Genomic DNA, 11,025 nt, shown 5'->3' with positions numbered 1-11,025 from the left:
GGGTAAATCGGGATTGCAGCACATCGGTACAGCGTCGAGCACGCGCGTCATTATTACGAGGACAGTTTCGTATCATTTTGTTTGTTATTTTTTCACGGTATATACACACACACACGCGGGTAGATACAAACAATGCAGACAATCCACTGCAGATACACAAACAATTTACCTACGGCAATCGCGCGCAGAAGAATGCCGTGCGCCGCGACGACGGCGGTGACTACGACGATGTTATCCGTGCCCACGCCAAACACAAGCGCATTATTGTTGTTATTATCTGCGTCGGGCGGTGGATGAGTCACGCTCGGCGGCCGCGGATGTAGAGAAGAACGAACGCGGCACTCGCGCGCTGTTCACACCTGCGACAGCAACCGTGTAAAATGAGGCGGTGTCGGCGGCGGCGGTGGTGGTGATTGTGGTGGTGGACCGTGGTGGTGGTCATCCGTTCGCGGCCATCCATCGTCGTCGTCATTCGCACGCCGTCACGGCAACAGAACGCCATCGACACCGGCCGCGCCCGCACACGATCCGCTCGCGCAACGTAACGAAATAATATTATAAAACGCGCGGTACTGTTGTTCGCAGTCATGTTCGCCTGCACCGCGCCGCTGTCCGCCGCCGCCGTCGTCTGTTGCGCACTGCTGACCGTCGCTGTCGCCGCCAGGCGCGGACAGAACGTGGCCAGTTCGACGACCACCGCGGATTGGCGCGAAGACGTCGTCGTCCACACGACAGACGGAGGGCGCGACACCATCACTTCGGGCGGCGGTTCTTCGTGCTGCAACGGGCGATACACCGCCAGCACCTCGTCACCATCGCACAACACTGTCGCAAGTCCCCGTGAAGTAAGTAACGTTTTTCCGTGTAACATTTTAATATCAGTCGTTGCTTTTCCGCGCGTATATCCGTAGGGAACACTTCCGAAACGATTTCCGGTTTATCGATCACATATCTCGGGGGAAGGTTAGCCTGGTTAGGTCTGTCCCGCCCTCTCGATCCGCACGAGCAGTATTTCAGTATAAACAGTATTCGTATCGTGTGATACAATATGTAGTGTCATTGGGTAAAACTATTTCGCAATGTAAAATTCTTATAAGCATAATAATATATATTATATTATGAACTCCGCCTCCCACTCGCCAAGACATTTTCGGTTGCATCCTGCTGCAGTATATTATTATTTCTTATTATATTCCCACACGTGCGTCGATATTATTTATTATGCGGCGCATCGAGAGGAAATAGTATTCGAGTTGCCTCACTGTAAAAGGAATACCCGACGTAACCGACATACGACATACCTACGTAGTAGTACGTACTACGATATTTTGTTACCTGCAATTTATATACTCACCAGACCTTGTAGCACACATGCAAACCGACTATGTGCAATGGGTAGGAGAATCGGTTAATCGCATTCGCCACAATCGTAGTTGACTCTCTCCGTTGAGTTATTATTATATCTAATAAATATTCCGAGAAATAAATTTGTGGTCAAATCAACTAAATTATGTCCCCGTACTCCTATCAAAAATTTTAAATTTTAAACGGACGTCATTTTTCGGGTAATCATATAACAACCGTGTACCCATATAGTTGGGTTTTCTACAGGCAACTATTATAATATAATAAACAATTTTATTGTGGACACCGTAAGTGAGTCTAGTCGTTTGAATAATATCTGAGTTGTTTACTTCTACACAGACTACCGGAAAACAAATATATGTCTATACAAGTTACATCTTTAACAATACAAGTTTTTGTTCCACAATACATTTGATACACAAATATATACAACCACCTGTCGACAACTTATGTGTAGAAACTGAAATCTGTATCATTCAGATGTCATTTGTTTTTCTAAGATTTGTAATTTGTAAACCGATAAGCTATGAATATTATGTTATTGAATAATATTTGTAACCTTAAACTACAAACTGAAAATACATTTTTACAAGAAAATAATATTAATTAGCACACTAAAATTTACTTTTATGGTTACTTTTAACTAGGTAGTTAAACAATTAACATTATGAACGTACCGACCTACGTATTTCTTTAAAAACAATAAATATTGCGTAGTATTAAAATATACTTCAGAATATTTAGGTAACTATTCACTTATAACTATATCTACTTCAACCATAATTCTTTTATAAATAAAATCGCTACATTTTACCAATTATTAATTTTTTTTATAATTTAGACTTCTTGAAATGATATCAATTTTTGAAAGTTATTTATTTTACATAAAATTAATCATGATATCTATACTTAAAACATAATCAATAATAATAGTACAAAGCTTGTATCAATTATATTTATAGAATTATAATATACTTGTAACCTACTACGTTGTCAAATGTATAGCTAAAAAAAAAACCGAATAAATCACTATGCTTATAGTAAATTATTTATGTATAGTGTAACTATCATCATTGTGTAAGTTATTGTATTAAATGCTTAAATTTGAATTCAATAAAAAATTAATACATGAAAAACGATTCTAAGGAGAACTAATGTAACAGACTCTATTTCTGAGGATATTTTATAATTGTATTATATTATTAATATTTATTTATTTTTCTACTATAAAATAAAATAAAAAAAAAATAATAATAATAGTAATGGGTATATTAAACTAAATTTTACAAAAAAGCCAACACATATTTTATATTATTAATTATTATAACAACAATACGTTATAATATAATTCTTATTAACTTATAAGCCAACACAGCGTACCGTATATAACAGTGTGAATAGGTCCATATAGTGTGATTGTTTAAATAGATTAAAAAAGTGTTTAATAAACACTGCTTTATTTGATTAAAAATTTTGTTAGAAATATGTACGATAAATCTTAAATTCAATTTACATACAAATATTAGAAATTAAAGTTGTACCTAAATCTAAATGTTATGAATTTATAATTACAAAATAATTTATGTAGATGTTCATAATTTTTTATGAAATATCAATGTATTAACTTCAAATACTTATAATATATATATTTTGATTATATATCTTTCATATATATTTTAATTTTTTATAAATATTCATATAAATATGTATTACATTTTAAAGCTTTTTGACTTAGAAAAAAAAATATCAACAATAATGAGTAAAAATATTTTATAAATTACGTAATATCTAGAAAATGCTAATACAAATATTATTTTTTGAATATTTAAAATATCTAGGGTTATTAATTTTTTATTAATAACAAAATAATAAAATTAATTCTGCCAAAACTGATGCTATGAAATACAATAAATACATATATAATAATTAAATTTCTGCTTTTCAACTTATTTTTTTCGGATTGCTTTAAAAAGAAATACTGAATCTTTGAAACGCATATTTTATAATCATTGTTTAATAAACACATCAGTCGCTTTGCTCAGATTTTAAAATATTTGTAAATATTACATTTTAATTTAGAATCTACGTATAGTGGTTAAGGTATTAAAATAATTGTTATTTTAAATTAAATTAATTATAATTTTAAATATATAGGTACCTTTTTAGCTGGTTTTAAGAATTATTAATCATTATAATAACATAATATAATGTGTATAATATGATTATAGGTTTACATTTTGTTTATCCCTATTCATCGGTTATACGTATTGTAAAAAATATATGTTTACAAATTGTACACATTTTTAATAAAAAAAAAAAAAAAAAACAAATAAAAATTTGATATTTAAAAATATACTATATGCATAAAATATGTATTAGGAATTTCTACTAAAATAAAATTACCTTTTTAGGATGTATTGTTCTCACAAAACGCATATTCCATTCATATAACCTATAACTATTCGTGTAGATACTATTGTCTATTAATTACTAACTTGTAAACGATTTTATTTTTCATAATGAATACCTGATATAAAATACAAATGACACTGATAGGTTATATAACGTTTATACAGTTATGCTCACATCTAAACCAATACTTACCTACATAAGATATTATTATACAATGATTTAATTAATAAAATAATTAAAAATTGTTTTATCAACATTTCAAAATAACTATAATATAATACAAGTAAAAGTAATCAAATATACTCTCTTCGAACGTGTTAGATCTTAAGATTTCAAAACGTGATTATTATATCAAAATAACTCTAAAATTTGTTCAATTGTATTTTCGTCACGTATTCCGTCACCGGTTGGTGGCCCACAGTACGGTATACCTACAATATTCAGGTTTTAGGGTTTAAATATATTGTATTTTAATGATAATAAGGAGTTAATATATTTAATTATATACCGAAAAACGAAGTAAAAATTACATTTAATAATATGGGTAAAACTACATATATTTAAGATTTTATGTATTATACTATTTTTTTGACGTTAATAATTAATTTTTTCGTTTTGGTTCAACCAAATATTATTTTAAACTAAAATTTACCTAAATAAATATTCACTATTAAGGAAAAACTAATCTTTATCTATTAACCAATTATCAAGTACTATTATTAACCTACACCATTTTACTTTATTTATTGATATAATACATATTTTCTTTAAAGCGGGACATGCAAAATGTAATGTTGATAATATGACACTTATTACTTAGGGTCTCAGTGATTACCAACTTTTCATTCAATATAAATTTATTAAAGATTTTAACTAAAACCTATTAAAAGCTACTAGTGGAAGCATGACTAACGAACATATTTATTATAACATTTTTACGGGTGATGATAGTTTTCCTTATCAAATACCAACATATCTATATCATGACTCACACAACTTAGAAGAATTTATACGCGACATCTTACCTATCTAAAAAAACCTCAGGGACTACGTCTTATTATCAATTATTGGGTAATGCCAGTGAGTGTGAAATAAATACCCTATACTTATATTTAAGTAGATGAACTGTCATCAATAAGTTTAGTTATTTACAATGAAAAAAAAAAAGTTTAAATTTATTTTGATGAAAATAAAACTAAAAAATTCTTGATTGAAAGAAAATGTTTAGACCGCCTGGGAATTGGGCCACAATTTATCTTTATTCAAACATGTATACAGTAGCTTGGTCACTATTTTCAACGATTTTGATTATTGTATCAGGTAATTGAATCACCATTAAATTTTAAATTTCTATAAAATAACATTTAATATAAGTTTTTTTAGGAGTTCAATCAGAAGTTTATATTCAAATTAGAAGCGTAGGAACATTACAAGTCTGGAAACGAACTTTAATTTGAAACAATTATATTAATTATAATTAAATCTGTATCATATTTTAATTTTTATACACATATTAAAAAAAAATTAGTTTATAAATATTATATATTTGTGAATTTTTGTGTAATATATTTATAGCCCAATTTTCGAGCAGTAAAAGGTAAAAAACTAATATTTTTTAGGAAGCAGATAGATAAAATGTGGCCCAATTGCCTACCTCCCAATGTTAATAATAACTAAATAGAATAATTAGAATAATTTATTAGCTAACATTAAATGTTAGATCGCTAGCTTGCTTGTTCCCCTCACATTAACTTCAAATGTCATAACTTCAAGGGCCGAAGTCGCTAACTACAATACATACTTACTTTTAAACATGTCCAATTATAAAAAACAAACTGCTTATGAAGAAAATTTTACTCAGACCAATAGGGGTATTGAAGATATAGCAAAAACTCTGGGGGTCATTAAAACCCACTGACATTAATATAATACAAACGTAACAATTCTAAACCCTAAGAAAAATCACTAAAGCCTTATACTACGTTTCTAATCAAATCCTCCGGCCTCTAACATGACCCTTCCATACCCTTTGTAACTAGTAACAATGCATTACAAAACAATTTATGATTTATTAATCACATAAATCTATTCTTTTATTATGTAATAGAATACAAATAACGTACGAAATAATTAATAATAATAATGTTATAAACATATTGTAAATATTTGGTTAGCTATCACTCTTTCTATAAATATTAAACTACAACTACATACTTATTCTACACAGAAAAGTTCAAATAAAAGTTTAAAATATAAGTGAAAATAATTAAAAACTCAAATCTAAAATAGTTATTATTACTCGTGTGGCCATACTGTGTTTTTTCCGGAAGAACGTTTTTGAGGTCATGTTATTAATTAGATGGTACCTATATGCTATTGAATAGATTTTAAATAGTATAAATAGTTAAAAGATAGTATACTATTTTATACAATGCGTAATTTAGACAATCGACAATGGTAAGTATTTAGTATGGTTTTTTTGAATTTAAAAATATAATTACAGTGTTAATACAAATAAAAGTTTCATAAATATTGTACATTAATATCAATGTGACTCGTGTGACTTCATCTGATGTAGTTACAATCGTTACATACGTATATAAATACACAATTAAACATAGGAATGCATTGTAATACATAATGGTATTTTAATATTTAACATACCTACATGACCTTGATTAAATTACAAAATACAAAAATAATTATTTTGTTGATTAATGAGGTAATGCATAAGCTTTTAAAATAATTCAACTCAATTGATATTGTTGATTTATTTTTTCAATAAAGGATTTAATTACTTTTTTGGAACATATTCATTGTATTTCATCTGTATTCATTAGTTAATATACATTGACTTTGTTGCATACATAATCAAGTTATAAAAGAAAAGCAATATCTCAAACCAATGCAGTATATTTTAAAAAGTAAAAACATTTTTAAAACCGAAATTAATATTAATATTAATGAAATATAAATTATAATTATATATTGATTTATGTAAATTATAAGCTTATTTGTGTGTTTTTTACCACTTTTAAATTACCATGTCTGACGCCACTTAATATCTACTAAATTATAAAAAGTAAAATTTTTACTTATATTCACAAGTTTTATGTTTCAGATTCCTTTGAATGTCATAATTGAACTGAATCAGGTGACAAATGTGTCAGAACTGTTCTCTAAATTCATGCCGGATACAAATATAGATGAAGCCCAAACAATTTTCGCTACGACAGGTTTTCAAAGTAAGTCGATGAACTAATTAAATGTATTTCTATAAAACCAAACCAATATAATTAATTTTCAAAGAACTGATAAAATAGGTACAACATATATTGTATACTAAAGGTATTTTGGTATTAACGGTACCTCTCAACGAATAATGGATTTTTTATTAATAATTTAACAATACGTTATCGAACACACAATACAACGCCCTGAGATAATTAAATTAAAAAAAAACATATCAAAAACAAGAGTTGTTAAACTATATTAATCACTCCATTAAATAACAATTACACTTTTGTAAGATGTTTGCTAAAATAGTTTTGAATAAATGAATAAATATTCTAATACCTACTTAAACAAATATTATTCTGAAAGCGTATTTTTCTTATTGTGATAATACTATTCCCAAAGTGTACTGTATATATAAAAAAGTATTATAAATATTGTGTTCACTATATAATATCCAAGTACGAGTCAGTTATGATATAGTAAAATGAATTCACAAATGAATATTTTCATAAGCAATAATAATTTTTCTTCTTCAAAATACTTTTTGCTTATATTGTTATTATAATATTATAATACATATGAAATAACTAATATTAGATTGATAACTTATAAATTATATATAATAATATACGCAGTGTAAGTACTTACATACGTATCTATATTTTACTGTGTAGGAACTTACATATGTAATTTTTTTTTACCTGCTAGGTCTCATGTAAGAACTTACATTCACCCGCTATTTATATCTTTGAGTGGACTTAAAGTTTTTATTTAATTAGGGGAACATGATGAAATGATGGCCATTAGGACTAGGTAATGTTTGTCAATGATATATTATCTTATTAAATCTGGTATGTAACTAAAAGTTAGATTTTTACATTATTTGGTAATTATTTATAGTATTTTTTTCATAATCTAATACCAGATAATTTAGAATGATAAATTTAAATTTTACTCACAAAAAATTTGTTATAATATATTATACATATCACTTTTAAATCAATTAATATTTTTACAATCTAGAAATCATTTCAAGAATAAATTTTTTTTCTTTCATTAACTGTTAGGGTACTGATGGATAATTCAATTAGTCGCCATTGAAAAATATTATATAACATACAATCTCATACATTAATATGTTCAATAAATATACATTTATGTATGGGCGGTATTATACCACTTTATGAGTAATAAAATAGATCATTTGCTTTTAAAAAGCAATACATTTTTCTTAAATATTTATTTAATATAATTTGAACTGATTAGTGATTATAAAACCAGATTTATGAAAAATATTAAATGAAATATTGAACTATTATATGGGTACTTATATATTTTTTAAATTATTTTATATTTTTTTAAATTTCAAATTCTATATAATATTTTGCTGAGCATTTCTGTATAATATAAAAGTCGAATTTCAATTTAATAGTAACATGCTTAAATGCGTGTTGATTTGCGTTTAACAACAATTTGCGGGGTACCAATATGCCTCCATCTTTTTTAATAATTTTTAAATAGTACAGGATATATCTAAATAAAACTCTACTTGCTTTAGATATTTTATTAAAGACAACACTAGTTGTATTATGCAGTGCTTTCCGAATAAATTATCAATACGCTCAGTACTTCAGTTATCAAATTATTTTTAAAAATCACGATTTAGTTTAATTCGGAAAAACAAATAAACAGAATTTTAATTTAAATACCTATGGCTAGTGTGACGCTATACGAAAAATGTATGTACAGTTGTGGGTATATGTAAAAAAATGTATTATATTAATAAAAATCTGATCATATATTAATAATTTCCGAAAGAAATTATTTTATTTAGTTCCATTTTGAATAGTTTGAACAGACTGTGTAAGAAGATTGGCTATAAACATTAATTGTATTTACTATTTTGATATCGTTTGGTCTTATTATATGGCGGTTCTTATTGAAATGTTTTTAATTTAAACTAACTATTACGAACAACAAATATTATGTATGTAAAAGATCTACTAGTACATGAGATATTACATGAATTTACAATAATGTATTGTAATGCCTTGTTATTACTTTAATTTATAACTAAAAATCATATGATATCTTAGATAACATTATTTATCAAAGAATAAATAACTTTATGAATAAATTATATGTTATTGTTTATTTTGTTTCAGGCCGAACTGCGCTAAATATAGAAAGAAGTATGTATTCTAGTTACATAATAAATTTAAATAAATACTTATGGAAATTCAATTAATAAAAAATATTATAAATAATTTGTTTACTTAGAATCAACGTTGGTTCCTAAGCCAGCCGGTTGTTCTCTTGAACTTCAAACGGTCAGCCTTAAAGATACTGACGATCAAAGTGTATATTATTATCCAACGTGTACTCGGGTGAATCGTTGTGGAGGTTGTTGCGCCCACGATTTAATGGCATGCCAACCAATCAAAGTCGATACACTCAACTTTGAAGTATGTAAAACTAAAGCTATTTTTTTTAGTCATTCGATTTATCTGTTACTAATTTTTCGTCGTATTATATTTCATAGGTTGTAGTCTCACAATATAACGGGGCTGGAAAATTCGACTTCGTAGGTCGAAAAATAGTGTCGATTGATCAACACTTGAAATGCAAGTGTGGATGCGTTGTTAAACAAGAGGTGCGATTAAATAACATTTCATATTCTTCCAATACTTCGAAAATTGGTTGATTATTATAGCATTGGAAATTTATTGTTTTCTTTTGTTAACAGAATTGTACCCCCTTGCAAACGTATTACCCCGACGAGTGTCGTTGTATGTGTAGCAACGAAGAGGACCGTGATAAGTGTATTGAAGAAAACGATTTAAAATTATGGAATCCAGCGACTTGCACGTGCCAATGTCGCGAAGTCAAAGAATGTACTTCAGGATTTGGATTTAATTATAATACATGCGGGTAATTTTTAAACAGTCCTATTAGTTGTATTGAGTAAGGAATAAATTAAAATCCTATTATGATATTTAATATTTCAGATGTGAAGCTTTAAGACAAAGAATAAAAAACACTGCTTATGAATTCAACAAAAATACATATTCATTGGGAGGAACGTGACCTTATCTGAATTTAAATGTAAATAATCCTTTTATTGATAATTAATAACAATTTATTATGTACAGGATAGAGCTTGATTTTTCTATTAAATATATTTATTTATTTTATATTTTGCTCTATTTATATTATGTGTGTTGTATACTTGTATTTTTATAAAGCCAAAACTGTATTTATTTATTTTTTTTTTATATTTTATTTGTTTTTATAAATTTTATTTTTAACTTACTATTCCTAAAACTACTTTATTGTTTAAAGTTTGAACGGCCGTTCACATTTTTTTTTTAATTTATAAAAATAAGTACTACGCTAAAATTTGATTTTATATATATATATATTTGTTTTACAGAAAGCGTGCTAGAATTATATCTTGACTTAACATTTTATTATAATATAATATATATATATATATATATATTATAACAAAATTTTGATTATATTACTATATTAGACTATTAGAGTATAATATTTAGTTTAAAGAAAGCCGTCTGTTTTTTAAAATATTTTTCATGTACCTATTTAATACATTGTTTTAGTTTTTTTCTACAAATATCAATTTAAAACAAAAATAAAACAAAACTTGAAACCTGTAACGAAACTAGTGCTACCTAAAAACATAATATATATATATATATATAATTCATACATTTTCCTTGTAGTGGAAAACATCGAATATCGTGCTATGTTTATACAAGATATTCGACATCGAATTGTTTTTACATTAAGTTTGACTTTTATAAAATATGGCGTCAAGAAAAACCGTTTAATGTGTATATAAATAAAATGGTGGACGTGATTTTAAACCATTATGAATAAAAATCCCGACCGAATTTTTCTTTCCGAAAAAACAGTATCCGGACTATTACGAACATTTAAAAAAAAATTAGCCAAGTTAATTGCTTATCGATAAACAACATTTTATTTATA

The 11,025-nt window shown here is 27.3% G+C and overlaps 1 protein-coding gene across 1 annotated transcript; it reads left to right on the top strand.

Moving 5' to 3' along the window:
* The first annotated feature begins 348 nt into the window (after window positions 1–348).
* On the top strand, window positions 349–10,210 carry LOC132921134 (vascular endothelial growth factor C-like). The gene is made up of 7 exons (XM_060983987.1): window positions 349–845; window positions 6,899–7,022; window positions 9,180–9,206; window positions 9,295–9,479; window positions 9,557–9,667; window positions 9,761–9,945; window positions 10,023–10,210. Exons 1-7 carry the CDS (start codon window positions 588–590, stop codon window positions 10,099–10,101), a joined length of 969 nt encoding a protein of 322 aa, XP_060839970.1. The 5' UTR covers window positions 349–587; the 3' UTR covers window positions 10,102–10,210.
* The last annotated feature ends 815 nt before the right edge of the window (window positions 10,211–11,025 follow it).

This window comes from Rhopalosiphum padi, chromosome 2 (genome assembly GCF_020882245.1).
Source record: "Rhopalosiphum padi isolate XX-2018 chromosome 2, ASM2088224v1, whole genome shotgun sequence".
NCBI lineage: Eukaryota > Metazoa > Arthropoda > Insecta > Hemiptera > Aphididae > Rhopalosiphum > Rhopalosiphum padi.
Note: the sequence above shows the minus strand (reverse complement) of the source record. Positions and strands in the feature narration are given on the sequence as shown.

Excerpts from the sequence above, each read along its gene's own strand:
- LOC132921134 (XM_060983987.1), top strand. The coding sequence starts at position 588 with ATGTTCGCCTGCACCGCGCCGCTGTCCGCCGCCGCCGTCGTCTGTTGC. Across the intron at positions 846-6,898 it reads CTGTCGCAAGTCCCCGTGAA|ATTCCTTTGAATGTCATAAT; the intron begins GTAAGTAACGTT and ends TTTATGTTTCAG. Across the intron at positions 9,668-9,760 it reads GATGCGTTGTTAAACAAGAG|AATTGTACCCCCTTGCAAAC; the intron begins GTGCGATTAAAT and ends TTTTGTTAACAG.